We start from the raw sequence: 22,386 nt of genomic DNA, 5'->3' as shown, positions 1-22,386 counted from the left end.
ATATATAGAAATGGTCCATTTTTTGTATCATTGAGTTACAATTCACTTTCAGTGTAGCTGCTTGTTTTTCCCAATAAACATACCGTACACTATGTCAACTTGTTTGTGTTCATTCCACACAGGGTTGGCAAGTTTTTGACACATGACGGTTTTTACCATGGTTTTTACTGTCATGTCAAAAAACCCTCTGTCAAAAACCCATAGTTTTGGTAAAATTCTTTTTATTTAAGTTTAGCTGCTTATAATTTAAAATTAATTCATTTTTAGGCAATAAAATTAGAAAACAAAGTTGTTAAAAGATATTTAAGAACAGATTCTTGCATTTTCCCAACATGATTATATCAAAACATACTATTTGAAGTAAAATATTAGGATACTAAACAAAATTTTCAACATTTCCAAGCATCATTTTGTTTGGCATATTACATTACTGAAGAATGTCAAGTCATTCTTGACTTAGAGTTTGTTAGTAGTTACAAGTTTTGAAAGTTTTGTTTAGCTTATTTCTAATATTTAAGAAATGCCAAATTTTAAATTCTTCTTTTTAGTTCTTGAATTTATTAATAGTTCCAAGCTTTTTTGTTTGTTTGTTTATTTCTAACAATTAAGAAGTGCAAAATTTTGAATCCTTTGCAAATCAAGCTATAATGATAAAAGTAAGTATCACTATTTTCAATAAGTATATTACAATATTTCTGTATGAATGTATATCCTTCTATAAGAATACATGTATATAGTTGCAAAATCAATAGCAATCATTTACAACACATATTTATAAAGGCAATTATGTGAAAATAATATACTGTCCGCTATATGCCATAAATTAAAGAAAACAGTAGGTTTTTTATGGTTTTTACGACTGTCGTGGCAAAAACCCAACCCTGATTCCACAGTATGGATCAAAAGCAAGTTAGATCTATGCTGCATAGAATTATTTTCAGAATCTCACTATTTTTTTAAAATTGTATTTCGAAAATGTGTGACATTTATTTCCTTTCAACAGAAACACTTTAATTAAAAAAGTAAGGAGTGTTTGTTTTTTACCACACATGAAAAACTGTTTAAAAATGAAAATCTGCTTTTGAAATTTACATGGATACAAATGCTACTATCCAACTGTGCTGTCATTAAAAAATAAAATTATATTTTAGGTTTCAGTACCCGTAACGGTAAGCCGTCGAGCAGGCCGTCCAGTCGTCCGCCGAGCCGAGCGGCCAGTGATCTCTCGGCCAACGATGTCGATAGCTACAGAGCCCGTAAGATGGGGTCATCTGGTGCCAGGCAACGCACTCCCAGTGCCTCGTCTCAGACATCCGGGCGAGGGAGCGGCACCAAAATTCCCACGGTGCGTCGCACCCCCTCCTTCACAAATTCTTCCAGCAAGACTGAACCTGTGAGGCGAGAAAGAGAACGATGGAAATGAAAAGTTTAATTGTATAGATAATTATTACTGCTGACTCTTTAACAGGTGATGAGGCTTTACTAAAGTATAATCCGGCATTATACAAACTGCCATCGTAAGGAACTGGCGAGTTCCTTGTTTTTCTAACTGTGATACCAGGATAAAAGTCTTTGTGGAGAGAAAGCTGGTATTCTATTATTAACTCTTAACACTATTCCTTTTTATCATATCATTAACGTAAATAATGGTTAGCGGTTGGACTGGAATATATTTATTCCGTTAACATTCCAACTACCTAATTTATTGAGTGGCCATTAGATGTTTCAAAACAATGTGGCTTGCCTTTTGAAAATATTGATCAAAGCCTTTTTATGCGATGTATAGTGCATATTTTTAAAATAGTCAAAGCCTGTCGCTATGAGATCTGATTTAGTAAAAAAGGAATTCGTTACTTTAATGGAGCATTCGGTGAAATGAGTGCTTTTCAGGTATTTTTGCAAACACAAGTGCCAAGTGGACTTTCCCTGAAAATAGGTTCTTTGAAAATATATTTAATTTCATAAAACATTTTAATGAATTCTAATATTTTAATGGTTACCTTTTTAGAAAATCTAGAGTTTCATCAATGCTTTATATAGAAAATGTTTTCTCATCTGTGGAGGATGATTTATTTTTGGATGACCATTCCTCAATATTTGTATTTTTAATGAACTATTTTAATCATAGCTTATTCTCTATTAATTTCTTAACGAAAGCAAACCCAATGTTTGCATACATTTTTAATATAAGAGTGCATTCTCATTCATTAACATTTTTTTGTTTGCTTGTTTTTGTTCATTAAAATGTTTGTATAAAGTTGTTCTTCATTGCATTTCTCTAAAACATTTCATAGGACACATTATTTTTGACACTTAAAACTATTGTTTCATACGTACACTAGAAAATTAACTAACTAAAATTAAAAAGACTTCTATTGCTTTATATTTAAAATAAAATAAATGTTGATTTATTACTTGATTAAGAATTTCATTCACTTGAAAAATATACAAAGTGGAACTATCAGTTTAACCTGTTGAAGGGGCTGTTTTAGGCTGAATAATTTTCCTTTAAATTTTTCAATCCTTAGCAAGAATACAAATAGTAAAATAAATGACGACAGAAATTTTACACTTTTTTGGAACAGCAGCAAAAGCATGATGCCATTCACCACAAAACAAATATATATATATACAAGAGGTTGGAAATTAAAGAGGAAGCATAGAGGACGCTACACACTCCCTTCCCAGTGGAAACTATTAAGAAACATAATCCTTTAAATGAGGTGGAAACCTGACGGTTCTTCCACTACGTGTTGTCAGAGGACGAGATCCGGTCCGGGGGTTCGCACTGAGGGTGTGAATCTGTGTTAACCCTTGGTTTGTGAGTATCAAGCGAATGCTTGATATTGTCCTGTGTAGTAAAGCATAGCTTTAGTCAATCAATTGAAATTCTTTTGACTTTTTCATTGATTTCAATAACAAAGTATTTCGATGTTCGGTGCTTGACAACGTAAGGACCAAGATAAACTGGTTACAATGATGGAGGGGCAGCATTATTGTAGATGAAAACATGCGAGCAATTCGAAAGTTGTTTTGAAACGAATACGGCTTTAGTGCCATGAGTAGTCGTTGCCGACACGAAGTCTGAGTGCGTGACATTAGGGATCTTAGTAGCAAATTCTCCAGGTAAACAGAGAGGACTTCCGTACGGAAGCTCAGCTGAAGAATATCCGATATCTTCTTTTAGTGCCGTACGTAATCCGAGAAGAACAAAAGGTAAAGCGTCTACCTAAGATTTATTTTGTTGCAAATGGCATCTCAGGTTGGCTTTTATAGTTCTGTGTTGACGCTCAATCAGTCCGTTAGATTGTGGGTGGTAAGCAGTTGTCCTAGAGGTTTAAAATCCCAAATATCTGCTCAACGATGAGAAGAGTAGGCATTCAAACTGGCGTCCTTGATCGGATGTAATACGTTGTGGTACGCCGAAACGAGAAAACTAGGTTGAAATCGTGCCTTTTTGCTACTGTTTCTGCTAATTGATCCGTCAGGTAGTGCTTCATCCCATCTTGAAAAACGGTCAATCATCGTTAGCAAGTATCTAAAACCTTGGCAAGGGGCCAACAATGTCGATGTGAACATATTGAAAGCGTTCGGTATAAGCGGCCAAAAATAGGTTTCGATTAAGGTTCACCCGAGGTTAGATTAAGCCACCATCTTTATTTTCTTCAGGGGAGTAAACTGAAACATCTACACAAGTGAGGAATTGTTTAGATTTAATTCAATAACATCACGAGTAAGTTTAGAACTAATAATTGTTTTATAAGGTACAAGCGAAAAATTGTGGCTTTAATATTTGAAACTCTCATAACTTCTGATCTATTAGAGTTTTGCCAGTGTGAAAGATTACATTGGATCCAATACTTACTTTATTTTTTCCATAGAGCAATATCAAAATTGTAGGTAGATGTAAGTACGAAATTATACATTTTATGCATAAGTTAATTTTGGAAGTATTAGTTCTATCAGTTTAATTTTGGTTTTATACGATTCAGTGTAAAATAAGTCGTAAGCAATACTTATTTGTCTAAATACGTATTTTAGACACGTTAATGTGTATAATAAAAAATATGTTTTACATACTTGAAACCTCTTATATAACTTCTAAATTATGGGTCCTATCTCATTTATTTTGCTGTTATACGAGTCGGCATAAAAGATGCATAAGAAAAAAATTCTTGTTTAGAGAGCCAAATGTTTAAAATTTACCTCTGGATCGAGATAGCTCACCTCGAGAGAGGGGGCAAACCCAAACCTTTCCCTACTTATTTCCGTGTTCAACTACTTGGAACTGGCCTATAATGATATTTTAGACAAAATGTTTCCCTGTAAGTAAAATTTATCTATTTAAAAAGCAAGCTGTTAAAATTTGACATGATTTCAACCATACATTTGGAATAATAAGACAAAACAATACTATACAATAGTATCTATTAAACAAGACAGAGTACTATAAATTAAAACATTAAACGAAAATTTTTGCTTTCAGAGGAAAAAATAAATGCTAAAATGAGCCTTTATTTACTAATTCACTAACCATGAAAGAAAAAGATGCTGGCACTTAGTTTGAAGAATAAATAACAATGTTTTTCTGCTTTAGAGGAATGTTCAACTGCAACATAAAGGATTAAAAACCATAAGAATGTAAATTTGTAACAGATTCAATGCGATCTACTGTAACACAATACGATTTACGATATAAAGAATTAAAAAAATATAAAAATTTTAAACAAAATGAAGAGGGAAATGACAAATAATTACTTACAGAGTGTTCCGAAATCAACGAACTTAGAATCTTTGATTTGAAAGAAAAATAACACGCACATTGGGTGACTTCAATTATTTAAACGAGGAAGAAAAAAAACTTTATCAAAACTTAACGAATCATTATAGAGAATGCCGAGATTAAAAACGTATAAGCTACAGTAGGGAACGATCAGGACCATCGCCATTCCGGATAACTGATTTTTCCGGTTTTCTGAATCGCTACAAAAAGCTGTTTTTTTATTGTTAAACCCAACAAAAAAAAAAGTTTTTGGAAATAATCTTGAAAAAACGAAGTAATACGCTAATGATTATTTCCAAAATGATGGTAAGGTAAACATCTTTCAAAAAAGGAAGAAAAATCTTAAGAGGAAAAAAAAAAAAAAATTTTTTTTAAATGGCGGGAAAATTTATCGAATTTCGTTCCGGTTTTTTGGTTTTCCGGATAACGGGTTCTGTACTGTATTTGATTACTGGAGATGAACTAGCTATTATTAGAATCGTTTCCAGACTTCATCCAGTCATCAAACTGGTTTTTATATTTTCCAACCCGCCTTCAAAATGAACAGTCACATTTTATCAATATTGATTTGCGACCCCTAAACAATTTTTATTTATTTATAAAAATATGAATTAAGAGTTGCGTTTAAGACTAAGAATATTTAGCTTCTATCAAAACTGACTTATTCTGTTGAAATTTCTAGGATCAATATAAACTTACTGATTTGCTAGAATAAACTATTTGAACCAGTATTCTTTTTTTTTCCTTGAATTTCTTAAAAACAATAGAAAAATTGTCTTTTTCTAAAAGCATCAATGGATATTTTGCACATAAAATAGTCATTATCTTATAATGTATCGGATAATACTAAGTATTATAAAAAGGGAGAAATTTTATTTCATATAAAAAGAGAACGACTCCTTTTCATAAGTATCGATATATTTATATGAAGTAAGTTTTCATCCACTTTTATTTAAAAACAAGCCGAGATCGCTCAGTGCTTAAAACACTGGAATTATCTTTGGGAGCTCACTCTGCTTTTCTTGAAAGTTGAGGACTCACAACGTCATGTTAAGGGATTACTTTTAATTTATCAATACGCAAAACTTCAGGTGGTGGATGTGCAAAAAAGGGGTAAAATAACTGTCGTAAAGACCCCCAAAATGATTGATCTTTTTAGTCGAAAAATTATAATTCTTTATAAATTCGTGATCCCCGCCCTCTATACCTATTTTTAGAATTCTTATCAAAAATGTATTCGCATTAACCCCTGATTATCCCGAGAAAACTCGGAATGTGTCTAGTAGCGTTTTGTTTTTACTGGGCTTGGAAGCAACAAGAAAAAAAAAGATCTGCTGTATGTTAAGCTTTGCTGTCGGATTATGGATCTGCACACGTATTTTTTTCGATTGCAAGCGGACTCTGGATTCGTATAGTCCTGAGAAAAAGAAATTAGAGAACTAGTGTCCATTTTAAGACCCATTCATTTATTGGGTAGAAAGGTGAGCGGGATTTATAAAGTGTTACCTACTGTAAATAATTGGCCATACACTTGAACTACCCATAAATTCGATGAAACATGAACGGGCACGAAATGCGCAAGATGACTCAGTGTTGGCCTCTCTTCTTGACCTCATTCAAACTTTCACTGTGACTGTGTATTTTTTACGATTACAATGTTTCTGAATATACATAAGAAAAAAAAGAGTGAAGAAAAATTGGCGTATCCCTTCACTGGCGTTTGGTAAGTTCCTTGTTTTAAAAACTATCATACAAAGACGAATATTTAACTTTTTACATTTGTCCGAGATAACTCGGGATTGTAAACTGATGGTAAATAAAATGTTTAATGGCAAATAAAAAAAAATTAAAATTTCAACTTAAAACTTGTGTGCTATGATATGATTAAGTTCCTTGTATTTATTAATGAAATAAAAAAAAAAATTTGATTTTTTTCGCATTTTTTTTTCTTTAAAAAAAATTGTTAAGGGAAGCGATTAAGAATCTTAAAATTAATGTTTAAACGGGTTAAGAACAGAGACGCTGTCTAATTCTATCAATGAAGACTGAATACAGAACTAGAATGTATCGAATCCTGTTCACTGTTTTGTATTCTATTAAAGCATTTGCCTCATATTGAGGAGATCTCTGAAATCAGTGAAGATGTTCGACGTATCATTTGCATTTGTTGGAGAAGGGAAGACATATCTTCAAAACCAGTATTTGTTTTATGAGGAAAATATTTGACTTTGACGCAGATTCCCTGAAGGCTCAGACACATTTTTTCATTACATATTTTTTTCCCCGACTCTCTAATTACAAGCAAAAATGAATTTAGGTGTTTTTGATTGCAAAAGGCAGGCTAATAGTTACTAAAAAATCTATTGAATTATATGTGCACTAAAAAGAAAGTTTAAAAATGTTTTTTTCAGTCATATTTAAAATTTATTAATAATTCATTTTTTAAATAAAGAAATTTCAATAATGAATAACTGTTTCACTTAGATCTGATCTAAATAAGAACAAATTTATTGTTGGGAAGATTTTACCTTTAATGCAGAAAAAGACATCTGTATTTCATTACCATAAGTTATTAAAATGCTAAGTATCATATTGTTCACTTTTTTTTTTACCTAAATTAATACAAAATAATGATAAAAATATATTTCAAAAACTGCGTCGAAGGGTTTAGGGGATTAGTTAGTTTAGCTACATAACAGAGTGAAAAATTGACTAGTTCATTAAAAATATAAAAACCTGCTTGATTGCTGGAGAAAACAGAAAAAAGTTCATTATGTGCAATCCATTAGAAACACGAATTACTAAGTGCAATTCATTAGAAACACATCCAAGTTTCACTTAGCCAGGCAATCACTGGATGCTTTTCCTCCCTGCAGGTGATTCGTTTAGATTTTAATCGCGTTTTGGTTTTTTCTCTCGCTTAAACATCAGTTTGAAATTATTAATAGGTTTATATTTTTGGCACTTATTCCAAAAACATACACTAAGGAGGACAGTTTTCACAAACACTCTGCAGCATATTGAAGGAACAAAATAAAAGTTTTTTTTACATATTTCTAGTCAAAAAGGAATGGAAATCAGCATAATATTTAATTTTTCGAAGAAAAAAAAATTATATAGGGAGAGCGTTTATTTATTAGATAATTATTATGAAGATGAATGAAATTTTATTTGGGATCATCTTTTCCCAAAGTGATATATGAATGATGTTCGGAGAATCAGACAGAAATATCTATGTGAGTATGATCTCTTGACATTTATCAAGTAATTCATTCCATTTTAAAATGCTCAGAGTACTTTTCCCCTTCTAAAAAATTAATCCTATACAACTGTAACTGCTGAGTTAATAAATATCTCTTAAATGTTGAGAATATAACATTAAATTATTGCGATCATAATTTAACTCTATTCCACCATCATGTCAGAAAAAACATAAAATTAATTCCAAGAGTTAAATATATTTTCCATTGCATACTCTTAGATTATTATTTTTCTTTTTTATCTGAAAGATTATTACAATATTTTAGAAAGATGGATAGTTGTAAAATGTTGTTTTAGAGGTCATTAAAAAAGTCTTTTTTTTTTTTCTACTTAAGAGATAATTGACACGTGCAAAAGACTATTCATATTATTGTAAAACACTAACAACCCTTTGATGGGAAAAAAATATTTAAACAAAAAAATCAATCTTAATTTGAAACCATCGTTCATTTGGGGTAAGAGGAGCATTTGAGCCTCTTCCCTCATTTTTGTGATAATCACAAAAATGAGGCTCAAATGTTCCTCTATAGCTGTATAGTTCAAGTGTATGGCCAATTATTTTCAGTAGGTAACATTTTATAAGTCCCGCCCACCTTTCTACCCAATATGTAAATAAATAAATGGGTCTTAAAATGGACACTAGTTCCCCAATTTTTTTTCAGGTCTATACGAATCCCGAGTCCGTTTGGTAATGAGCGAAATTGTAAATTATTATAAATAAAAGCATTGTGGATTTTAAATATAAAATATTTCTGAACCTGAAGTATTATTTTTGACTAGCTTTTCACACATCTTCACTTATGAATATTCATTTATAAACTTATTGAGAAAAAGGTATTTTAATCAGGTAAAGGTATTCGGTGTTCCGAAAAGTATTTTAAATGATATTCGAATTTATCAGGGATGGTGAAATACAATCGCCCGCTCGCCATTGGAGACCAGTAAATTTATAATGGCGACTATATTCTTAGTTTTTCAATGATGATCTGACATTTTTAAATAATTAAAAAAAATCGATCTGCGAATTGAAGAGAAGGATTTTTTTTCCTGTTCTCGCCCGTGTTTTCAACAATCATCGGAGAAAAAAAATCTTAATTTTCCTTTTCTTCATACTTCCGCGTATTCCTCAAATTTCTGACTATGTATTTTATAATAACATTGTGGTAAAAAAAAATAGGAATTCAAAAATCTTATGGAAATCCATAGTAGTAACAGTGGAATTGCAAACGACATGGATTTACGATAAAATATCGAACTAAAGTGATTGAAAGAGCTCATATGACAGAGTTGGCCAAAAATGTAATCGATTACATTTTTTGATTACAGTAATCAATTACTTGTAATCATGATTACAATTTTCAAAAATTTTTAATTACAGCTGTAATCATGATTACAATTTTGATTACAGTAATCAATTACTTGTAATCATGATTCCAAGTAATTGCGATTACAAGTAATCACAACAAAAACGATTACAAGTAATTATGATTACAAGTAATCAAAATATATGATTACATGTAATTTGATTACATGTAATTTGATTACATGTAATTATGATTACATGTAATCTAATTACACGATTACAAGACTATTGTATTCTTATAAATGATTATATTTTACAGTAGATAGTAGAATGTATTTTATAATGATACATTTTGCACGTATTAACATGTACTGCATTTTGTACGTATTTGTATACGTACAAATGAATGTAACTGAAATGTATGTACATATGATTTTATCTAGTGCATATGTTCAGACATTTTAGTATCACACACATGTACATACACTTATATTGTAGGTATAAAATATATGTACGTATGTATATAGATAATAATTACGTATGTATGTGCAAACAATGTAGGCATGTACATTTATACACAATGAATATATGCATTTTATGCAAATATTTGTGTATGTAAAATGTATATCTATGTTCATGTACGCATGTATATACAAGTACTTGTGTTTGTACGAACATACATACATTGTCTGTACAATGTATGTCCCATGCATGTATGTGCAATTTATTTATGAACAGTACAATATATGTATGCATGTACAATATAGGTATATCTGTAGGATGTACAATATATGTATGTATACATGTACATGATATGCATGTCCAGTGTATTTATGTACATGTACATAATATGTTCATGCTCAATGTAAGTATCCAAATATGCATAATACATTTGTGAACTATTGTACGTACATTGGGCGTATTTATATTTCACATATATTCATACATGCATTCGACATGCATAACGTACGTACATACACACATTTGAGATGCATATATTGTACAGATGTATATACATATAGCGTACAGATGTATATACATATAGCGTACAGATGTATATTCATATAATGTACATATGATGAAATGAACATATAATGTTCATATAATGTACATATGTGTGTACATATACAGTACGTATGTGCATAAATATATTGGGCATAATTCTTTCGTACAAATTTTACATGTGTACATGCATGCTATCCCTATCTATGCATATGGTGCAATGTATATATGTACAATGAATGTATCCACACATGTACAATACACGTATGTTCCATGTATGCATATCCATATGTACTATATATGCACGTACAATACATGAATGTATGTACATACATTGTACATGCGTACATACATTACACGTATACATATGTACATTACATTTATGTCTAAATATGTGTACAATGCAATAAATAAAATGCATGTAAGTTAACTTTTAATGACTCAAGCAAGTTAAATGACAAAATCAAACGATATTTAAATTTAGTTTTCAGCTTTAATTGTTCTATATCATTTTGAAATTCTCTGAATAAAAAATTATTTTCAGGTATTTTCATGAAATGTTTGACAATACAGATTTATTTTTTTTATAACATAATGCATGATTCATAGAAATTTTTTAAATGGTAAGAAAAACGGTAAATTTTATGTGTGGAATTAATATTTAGAAATTCCAAATAAAATTATCGTTTGCTTTCTAAAAAATATGAGGTCGAGTTTCATATACCTTAGAATAATTTTAAAACAAATTTTAATAACTTTACTCATATAAATTTTTTTAATGTATGCACAATGTATGTGTATATTGTAATTACATATATTTAAATGTACGCACGTATTTGTACATTACTTGTAATTATGTACATGTATACGTTGTATGCACATGCATACATTGTGCATATAACTATTTTTTTGTACATCCATGCATTACATGCGCATAAGTATTAACAAAGTATGTAGTTATACAAGTACATACGTAAGTTGTACATAAGTACATACTTTGCGTGCACATATATCGATGTACATATAAATATGCATGTATACATGTACGCATTTTATTTACGCAACTATGTGCATATATTGTACCTTTAAATAACATTTTTACATATTGTACGCAAATACGTACAATTTTATATACAAACGTACATTGTATATACGTGCTATTATCGTAAATTTATACAATATATGCACTTAAGTACATAAAAGCATGCAAACGCATAAACATTATTTTCATATACGTTCATACATACATTGTCTATGTATACAAAGATACAAAACATTGCCTTTTTGTACAAACTAACATACATGCGTACATGTATCATAAATGCATAATTATATGTACTAAGCATATGCGCATTGCATTAAGTATATTACAATATAATTATGAATATTGTACGTACAAACAACGTTTGTGCATACATTGTATGTATAGGAATCGCAAATTGTACGTTCATGCGTGCGTACATTCTATGTACATAAAAATATGTAAACACATGAATACTTACATAAAAAATTTGACTATAGTATACAATCGTAATAACTTGTAATCGTATAGTTTGATTACAAGTAATCACAATTACATGTAATCAAATTACATGTAATCATGATTACATGTAATCATATATTTTGATTACTTGTAATCATAATTACTTGTAATCGTTTTTGTTGTGATTACTTGTAATCGCAATTACTTGTAATCATGATTACAAGTAATTGATTACTGTAATCAAAATTGTAATCATGATTACAGCTGTAATCAAAATTTTTTGAAAGTTGTAATCACGATTACAAGTAATTGATTACTTGTAATCGTGATTACAAGTAATTGATTACTGTAATCAAAATTGTAATCATGATTACAGCTGTAATCAAAATTTTTTGAAAGTTGTAATCACGATTACAAGTAATTGATTACTTGTAATCGTGATTACAAGTAATTGATTACTGTAATCAAAATTGTAATCATGATTACAGCTGTAATCAAAATTTTTTGAAAGTTGTAATCACGATTACAAGTAATTGATTACTTGTAATCGTGATTACAAGTAATTGATTACATAGCTGTAATTATCTGTGATCAATTACAGTTGTAATCGATTACTGTAATCAACGGCCAACTCTGTCATATGAGCGATTCAAGAGTCGTCATCGTTTCGCAGTAAAAATATCAGGATTTTTTAAAAGGATTAATAAATATAACTGTCGAAAAATAATTTAAAAAATAAAATAAATAAATACAAATAAAAAAACGGGAGAATTTACGACGAAATTGGCGTAAATCGAACGCATGAGTCAAAAAAATATTATTTAAATGCGCGATTCGAAATTCGCCTGTTTATAATAATATCTGATTAAATGTATCGGGATTTCAAAAAACCACGTTGATATCTGAAACAGTTATTACTAAAAAAAAGACGAAATCAGTACAAAATCAAGCCAAAATAGTTGTATTCAAAATATCCGGATTTTTAAAATTATTTAGAAATCGAAATGACACTAAGATTCTTATTATTTTGATATTTCTTTAAAGAAATTTCAAATTCATTTTTTTATAAGCATTCCAAATGTAAGTATTTGACTGCCTTGCATGAATGTACTCAACAAAATTTCAAATTTGAAAGGGGGGGGAAACAACGAGAGATATTAATATTTACGCGGAAATCTTTTCTGTCTCCCAACATTTTTCAAATTGTTGGAGCCTTTAAGTGACATTGAATGATCTGATGCATAAAACTTTTTAGGTTTATTCATTAGATTGACACTTGTTCACAAATATTGATATTAACAAAATTAACTTTTCAAATAATTTATGAAACAATCAAGACACGTTTCTATTTAATTAAAATCGAAGATTAGATTAGAGGGAACGTTATACAATTTTTTGTTTCGCTGAATAGCGGAGCTTTTAATATATATTTCATTTTCCCGAAACAGGAGAAATGACGGTTTTATACCATTGAGTGGCGCAAAGGCTTCGTCGAGCTTTCATGCCGCTTTATTTCTAAAAATATAAACATATGTCTTTAAAAAAATTTATAACTTATGTAAGATAATATTTAATGATTTGAGAAATGAACGAAATATTTTTATAATGATTTCTCAATATTTTAGTGATGTAAAAAAAAAATAGTATCCTTAATGGGCTTTAAATTTTTATGAATTTCAATTAACAAAATGAAAAGAAAAAAATAACAGTAAAGAAAGCTCTCAAACGAAAAAAAAATCACTATATTTCACGAAATAAATTTAAATATGATTAAGAATTTCCAACACCATAACCATAATAATTTAAAATACATACGAAAAAGAGAAGAAAAAAAAATTACACGAAATAAAATTAGATGGCTTGATTTATTATGATCTAGAACAGGTGTTTCCTACTTACATGAGGCCGGGGGCCGCAATTAAAAACAACAGTCAAATGGCGGGCCACAACTTTATCAATATTTTATATAGGACTCTTTTATGTTTGAAGGAACATTAATTATTGCTGTCAGATTTTTATAAAAGTTTTTTTAATAATAAAAAAAAGAAAATAATAAAATAACAAGCATTACAAATAATGCTTGTTACGTATCATTTTGAATCTTCTCTTAATCTGGAACTTAGCGACAAGATTTTTTTTTACTTTCAAATTTAATTCTGTGATAAATTAAAATTTTTTCGACTTATTAGGAATTATAGCAACAACTAAAAAATTCTCGAGCATCTGAAATTAATTTTTTTTATCTTTTCCGCTCATGAGATATTCAATTCAAGGAATTTAGGTAAAGCATGATATTCATTTCCCTCTTTTATGCACTTTAAAATTTACAAATGTAAATAATTTCATCCAAAATGAGTGGTTTCAAAAAGCTAAATTGGAGAATTTCTGATACGCACATGCTAAATTATATTCACAAAATTAAAAAAAAAAAGAAATAAAAAAAGCGAGCAACATGCACGATTATTTTTGTATTTGAATAAATATTTTCTTGGATGCAAAAATCGAGAAATAAATTTCTTTGCACCGTTGGTATGTTAAATTTCACAGATAACAAAAAAATTAGTTTTCTTCTTTTATTTATTTTTTAACGAGAAAAGTATTTTAAGCCCTTATAGATTTTTTACGAAAATTGTCCGTTATGAAAACATATATATTTTAGTTCGCGCCACAAAAAAAGGGTTCGAGGGTCAGATGCAGCCCGCTGGCCGCCAGTTGGAAACCCCTGATCTAGAAGTATAAGTAAATATAATGTATATTTTTCATATGATTTTTTTTTCTCTCTTTTTCATATGAAATTTAAATTAAATAGCATGGTGATATTTTAAGCTATTCACTTAATATTTGTAATCAAGCTTAAATTTATTTCTTAAATGAAATTAGTTTTAATTTTGAAAAATTTTATTCTCTATTCTTTTTATTTGTATAAAATTTAAATTAGAAGGCATGGTATTTTTTTAAGTGAAATTATTTTTTTTTGTTATAAAAAAGTTTTTTTTTTCTTATTTTAATTATTTTTTTATCCTTTGAATTTATTTATTTTCTTATCGTTTGTTTTTATTTTATAGTTTGAAACTCAATTAGATAGTATAACGATTTTTTTTTTCTTTGTTTGAATTTAGTAACCATAATTAGGGAAATAATTTTATTTTTTTCAAGTGAGAGTTTCAAATAAGCCTATTTTATTCATTTATTTATTCTATTTTCGGACAAACTCCAAATTAAATAACGTGATGATTTTTTTATATCCTGAATTTGTTTTTCTCGTCAAATAATGGAAACAAGTCAAAAACGGTAAACTTGGCGACCATTTCAAGAGCCATTTGTCTGTTTTAAAGCAAACCTAAAGGATTTTCCATCATGAATACCTTGAAGAGTCCTAACAGTGGTTAGAAAATACCAGCGTCTGCTCTCTGGCTGTCATCCTCTATTTTAAGACTTCCGGAACAGGTATTTAACTTCATTTATCTGCCGTTTGTTATTTACATACGTCAAAATATTTCTAACACCTGTTACACACCAACTTCATTTTACAAATACAAAATCAAATTAAAACTATGCACATCTAAAATGAACTTCTTACCTTAAGAAACAGGTTTTTTGATCTTATTTATAAGGATGCATTTTCAGGTGTTATCTTTGGCCAAGTATGGTTATAAAATATACACCTCGATGTAATTTTTTTGTTAATGGATTGCTCCAGAAATATGTTACAGTGAACCTGAAATACAGAAAACGAAATCTAAATATTAAATTTTTTTCATTGTTTATATTTTTTATGGTTGAAATTTTTATTGTTTATGTAATAATTTTCTTCTTTTTTTGTTTTTGAAAATTTTTTTAAAACTTGAAATAATACTTTAATTTTTCATACAAAAACATATAATAATTTTTCTACAGAGATATAACTATTAAACTCGAAATACAGGGGGGGGGGAGAGAGAAATTAAAATATTAGACAATAAAATATTTTTATAGCTTGTCATTTCATTTATTAATTTATTAAGATTTTTTTAAGAAGGATTTTCCTTATCTGATAAGTAAGTTTAAGAACGATTTACAAACCTATACTTTTTTTTTTTTTTGAAGATTGTGAAAAGTCTCCTGATCTTCAAATGAATATAATTGATTTTAAGCTAATTTTACGCATCAGAAAAATTCAATAATTCGTCCATCTAGTAATATGCTACATTAAACAGTGGCAAAAAATCAAGATACGTGAATTTTTTTATTGTTTATAGTTTTTATTGTTAATGTTTTCAATGTAAAAATTTTTCAGTATTTATCTGAGATTTTTTCAGTATTTATGTAAGATATTCTCACTGTAAAAAGGCTCCGAAAGAACATAATAATATTGAAATAAATCTAGTTCATTTTAACTTATTTTGCGCAACAAAAATATTTAAAAATTTCGATTTAAAAAACGTCATATAAAATCTAACTTACAAAAAATAAATAAATAAACAAATAAAAATACTAGAATTTTTTCATTATAAAGTTTACATTAAGATTTTTATTAAAAGAATGAAGTCCCAGAATCTTCAAGTCTAAAATAAATCCTATCTATTATCGACTAAAAATTTTTATATTTCTTTATAATGAAATACTTCATTTTGAGCTAGAAAAATTCAAGATATAAGAATTTTTCATTGTTTATAGAATATTTTAATAAAAAAATTTTAAAACAATATCTAACTGTAAAAAGTATCTAATTAGAAATAAAAATCTTAAATGAAACTAATCCATTTTGAAAATTTTAACTAAAATCAAAAAGCTTATGCACCGTTTTTCCTTATTAGAACTCGAGTAATTTAATGGAATAATGCATGACCATATTCGTTTTAGTTTGCTTTTCATGGTAATAATTTAGATTATTAATTATATCAGTATTAATAATAAATATTATATTGCGTTTTGTTTATAAGTCAATTTATTCTTTGTATATTTAATTTTTTTAACGTACATTCTAATTCAATAATTTGTTTTTTAATTTTATTTATTTATTTATTTATTTTTGTGAGCAATGTTTTAAGACAAGATTTAATTTCCTAATACATCTTCTGTTCTTTTTTTAATGAGCATTTTTTTTGTGGCTAATTTCTACTCATTTAAATATAGTCCGTAATTTTCGCAACTAATAATAAATCAACACCATATTCCTCACATCGCTATATATTTATGATTCACCTGATTTCTATGAAAACGTGTTTCATTTAAAATGTTTCTATCGTTTTTCAGTTTAATAATCAGAAATTTCTAACTAATGTACATTAAATATAATAATATACATTAAATGCGAGTATTTAATACTGCATATTAAGTAGTTATCATTTTATAGTTATCGAATAATTTTTAACTCAATAACAATGAGATGCATATTTTTATTTTTCATCATTTTAAAAGCAGATTTTATACGTGTTTTAGCGAGTCAAAAAATATGAAATCCAAATTATTTAAGAATATTCTTTAAATGTAGGTACTGCGAAAAAATTGAAATAAAAATCATGCATCAAATCATCATCCTTATTTTGTATTTATATTCTAAAAATCAACACAACCAATCAACTGGTGGACAACACTTTATGACAAGCCTTTTCGCAACTTGCATTTTTTTTTAATATTTTTGAAAATAAGTTGTATTGTGAGTAATTTCATTTTTCGTTGAGACATCAATAAAACTATTAAGCAAACTGATGAATTGAAAATAATTAAATTTTCTATCTGTACTTTTTGTAAATTAATTATTCAATTTTCTTTCAAAGTCAAAGCTGGCCAATCCTGTTTTAAATTGTAAAAAGTGTTATTGTTAGTCGATAAAAGGGATGGGCAGAATAATGATGCGGAAAATCAGCCGGTATTAATTTTATCTGTCTGCATTATTCAAGGATGAATGATGTATAGTGTTAAATGTCATGTATCAAAATGTGTTATGTCGCCATGATAGTTCACCAATTTGGCGAGCTATCATGGCGACATAACACATTTTGATACATGACATTTAACATTAATGTTAAATGTCATGTATCAAAATGTGTTATGTCGCCATGATAGCTCGCCAAACTGGCGAACTATCATGGCGACATAACACATTTTGATACATGACATTTAACATATAGTGAGATTAATTTCTTTACTTGTTTCTATGTTAGTCAACTGTGGCCCGACATTATAAAAATAATGACTTTCCTTTAAAATTTCATTTCAAATTCTGTTTTAAAATTTATAGTCAAACAGAAGTTTTAAGACCATACATTAACTATGCAAAAAAATGATCATATTAAATTTTAATAACTATGGGAATATATAGCATTCCGGGAAGAAAAACGTCCCAACTCAAAGATAAACTAAGTTTAGTTTAATTTGTTGAACTTTCAAAATTTTGAATATATTATTAACTCAATTCCTTGCTAATGAAGGTACAGGTTGCACCCATTGTTCTTGTTAAAGTATTTGGACTGCAGTTTCACAATGAAAATTAACTTTCTTTTTACTCTAATGCGAAATCTGTTATCTTTCATAACCAACATTAAACTGCTGATCTACATCCGATTTGTTACTAACCGCATACAACTCCGTAGTTTTAAACACAACCAGTAGTTCCCTTCTTTTTCTTTTTACTGTGGAACTTTAAAAAGATCGATCTTCTTTTGACAGAACCCAGGGAAGACATAATAAACAAATTTCATTAACAATAGTAATTAAAGAAATTTTTTAATGTTTGAAATTTTATTATTATTATTCTAAGAATATTAGAGTGATCACGGTCAATAGTATAAATCACAGGTCTGGACCGGCATCTATAGTCTAGTTCTCTTAATTTAAAAAAAGAACGAAAATTACCGTTGAGATCAGAGAGACATACTTTTTCGGTTATTTTATTCCATGCAATTATATTCTTTCCTAAATACATATCCTTTACATTATCATATCTTGTTACTAAAAAAACTTTTTTTTTTTTTTAATTTGCTTTTTTCTTCAAGACTTAAATAATTTCATAAGCACAGAAATATTAATTAAATAATAGATCATTAATTGCAGTTAAATTATTTACAAGTTTTGAAATTCATGACTTGTTAAAAAAAGTCCTTTTCTCAGAACCCCGAAAGTCCTTTTCTCAGAACCCCTGTGATTCTTGCACGGAACCCTAGGGTTCGAGGAACACCATTTGGAAACCACTGACTTAAAAAACAAAGAAACTTTCTGGATTTAGCTTTTGGAAAAACTACTCGTCTTCATAGAAGACTTTTTGAGAACCTTTAGACTAGAGGACACTATTAGAAGAAAACTACCGCAATGATTCTATCCATCTATCACTGACCCTCTATACACCTTGTCGAACACTATATGCCAGTCAAAAACAGTACACAAAGCATGCGAGTAGTCGAACTGAGGTCGCTTCTTTGGGACCATTCTGGCTTTGTTGTTCTTTAAATGGGTTGCCAAAAAAGAGAGCAATTTCATCCCGATGTAGATAACGTTTCCGCTCAGGCAAATTAAGAAAATCCACCCAATCCATGGATGAAACATTTCCATCTTTCCTATCGAGCCTGCTAAACTAATTGCCATTTGCGTTACATGCGAAAAAAACCTCCCACGGTTAGCCTGACGTCAAGGGGACTCTTACTCGCGATCCGTCTACCACTGAGGATATTTTACGTCAGCACTGTGGTCGATGCTGACGTAACGGCTCCACCGATCGCAACGGCAACGTAGATCAAAATCTGTTGCTGCGTTGCTTCCTATCTGTTGCCAAAGTCTTTCATATCGGTAGTTGGCAACGACTCTGCTTCTTGTCTCGCGCATGCTCAGAAGACTTATCACGTGATACGATTGCGTCATCTCCTGTTTCATTTCATCACTCTTGTTTTGTTTGAAAGCGCTAAAGTTCTAATTATTAAAATGGAAAGAGTAAATTTGAAAAAAGTTTATTTTTTAATATGCATTGTATATACATATTTTTTCATCTTATCTTGATTTTTTGTTTATTTTGTAAATTATATTACATATTTTTTTATCATTGAACTCAATATTTACTTGTATGAAAGACTGTGTTTTTATCATATTATTAAAGATTTCAGCTAATACGAACTTCCTATATCATTGTGATTTTTTATAGGGTAATGAAGTTTTTATAAATCAGTTAAGCAAAAATTTTAAATGCTAGGAATAGAATGTTAGATATATAAACCTTTTTAACCATAATGGTTACAAGTCATTACATAATTTAATATCTTTTTCTAAATATGATTCCGTGAAGATAATTGCAATAATTATTATTTTGAATGGAGAATTTACTTTATCTTTGATTTTTATTTATAAACTAGTGGGCTGCGCCCCCTGCTCGCTAACGCTCGCCAACCCCCGAAAATTGCTACGCAATCTTATATGGTTTGCTTCGCAAACCAAGCTCGCTTCGCTCGCTAATAACTAAGGTACATTGCAAAGACACAAAATTCTAAGAATTCAAAACAATCATTCAAATCCATATAACAACTTTAAAAAAAAAAAAAAAAAATTGCTACTTTTTAGTGAATACTAAGTCATTAAAATAAATTTGAATTCAAATAAATGACATGTAATTCGTTAAACCTATTAGAAACGCGCTATAGTATAAAATCTTAAAGCGTAACAACACGGCTGAGACTCATTTTTCAATGAATAACTAATAACAATAATAAAACAAATAAATTCGTGATATAAATCAAAAATCTTCAAATAAATTCGTAATATATAAATTTGTGAAAAAAAGCGCTTTCGACAAAATTCTAAAATAGAGACATATCGACAAAGACTACTCACTTCTGCCTAGCTTAAAGTTATTTCAGTTTCCGTTTTTAAAAGCGCTATATGTTGAGTCACCTCAGCTAGATTTGGCATGTGACATTTTTAGCGGCAATCATTGGTCGATTTTCTAGCTTTGCCATTCGGGGAGTTGTTATGAGGCTTTTTTTGTCTCCGTGTAAGAGAAATATATATATAGATTCGAAATTAGCTTATTGTCTTTCACAATAGTTTTACAGATGAAATTATGTCTTATCATATACAGTTTAATTTTTGTTAGTACAGTGTTCGGTTCAACAATGTCAGCAAGATACTTCTTTCCACATTCTCAGCAGTGATCAGTTTTTCTTTCCTTTAACATAATAGAATGATATGCAGATTACATTTTTCTACCATTTTTTTTGGATTATCTGCTGCAAACCATTGATGATATAATCAAATACTTGCACAATCAATACGATTTACTCTTCGCATAATCAAATATTCTGCAGACGACAAAAAAAACACACACACAATTTACTTACACACACAATTAATTGGGTGAATCGCTCAATTTTTTTTTAGTGCCAAAGCTGCAATTTAAATTTTAACTTAAAACGTTAATTTAAATTTTAACTTACTCCTTTCAAAAAGACTGTCTCCTCCAATCCATCTTTGGATCTTGCTAGACTGATATTGGATAATAAATGGATTTGAATGTAAAAAAAACTGTAGAAAAATTAGGTAAATAATTTTATGATTTTTTTTCTTATTTAAAAATACAAGGAAAGCACTGTTTGTTACAGTAATTAATAATTTGATTGTTAGAGAACCCATTATACAGCAAAATAATCGTAATTGCTTACATCAAAAAAAATGGATGAGGTTATGCTTTGAAAGCCTAAGAACGAGAATTCCAATTGCTTAGAACACAAGTTTTAAAATACTGACATATTTCTTAAAAAAATGTAGGTGAAAAATATGCCCTATTTAATCAGTATTGTGAACAAATATAGATAATTTTCATAATGGCTATTTAATTCATTCAAGTTATTCAAAGGATTAAGAAGTTAACATCACGTTTGGCAACAAAACTCTGAATATTTTTTTCTGACACTCAAACCTGTCGATAGCGAACTAATACTAAATCTAATAAAATCAACTACACAATTCTAAATAGTATTTTTTTTTTCATCTCTTACTAAATTTAATAGGATGATCAATCTTTTTCTTCTTTTTTTTACGTGTCCCAGATAAAATCCGCACGGCTATAGTCATATAACCACGGGCTGTTTCACACAAAGTCAATCAATTGCTCTTCTATTTTTCTTAATAATAAAATTGAAAACAAATTATACAATTCAAATCGCTGCTTTACTTTATTCACGTGTTCTGTTAAACACATCAAAACACAAGGGTTGGGAGCGGAAACTAGTAACGAATCTGATTGGCTACTAGGGTTGGCAACGGCAACAAAAGTTGACTCGTTTCTAAAGGATACTTTACGTCACAGCTGTAGTCGATGCGAACCGGAATGCGGAATACGTATCGACCCGCTATTTCTGGGATTCGAACCCGGGTCACCTCATTAGGAGGATTATATTGGGATTTAGAAAGTCTCATTTCACGGATATTTTTCGTATAATACTTTTACCTCAAGTTCTCCCAGAGGATGTAATATCCAACTAAAAATGAAATCTTTAGCGAATACTCTTTAGAAATGGAATCCGACCAAGAATTTTTTTTTGGAACCATACCCGTAACCGAGTTAAATATTTCATACGACAAAAAAAAAAA

At 29.1% G+C, this 22,386-nt stretch overlaps 2 protein-coding genes across 12 annotated transcripts in view; both read left to right on the top strand.

Moving 5' to 3' along the window:
- LOC107438834 (dystonin-like protein short stop) overlaps positions 1-2,261 on the top strand; it is a 223,597-nt gene extending 221,336 nt beyond the window's left edge. For all 10 annotated transcript variants that reach the window (XM_043046522.2, XM_071180282.1, XM_016051216.3 and 7 more), the window contains one exon: positions 1,152-2,261. In XM_043046522.2, coding sequence (XP_042902456.1) covers positions 1,152-1,423 — 272 coding nt within the window. In that variant the 3' untranslated portion in view covers positions 1,424-2,261. The remainder of the gene's footprint in view (positions 1-1,151) is intronic.
- Positions 2,262-15,130: 12,869 nt separating this feature from the next.
- Positions 15,131-22,386, top strand: part of LOC107438836 (SPARC) — a 26,100-nt gene continuing 18,844 nt past the window's right edge. Inside the window, exon 1 of one of the 2 annotated variants that reach the window (XM_016051221.3) lies at positions 15,131-15,279. The gene's annotated coding sequence lies outside the window, so the exon portion shown is untranslated. Of the gene's footprint in view, positions 15,307-22,386 lie in introns of both variants that reach the window. The other variant, XM_071180281.1, reaches the window with a different exon arrangement.

The sequence above is a fragment of the Parasteatoda tepidariorum genome, chromosome 4, assembly GCF_043381705.1.
Source record: "Parasteatoda tepidariorum isolate YZ-2023 chromosome 4, CAS_Ptep_4.0, whole genome shotgun sequence".
Taxonomy (NCBI): domain Eukaryota; kingdom Metazoa; phylum Arthropoda; class Arachnida; order Araneae; family Theridiidae; genus Parasteatoda; species Parasteatoda tepidariorum.
Note: the sequence above shows the minus strand (reverse complement) of the source record. Positions and strands in the feature narration are given on the sequence as shown.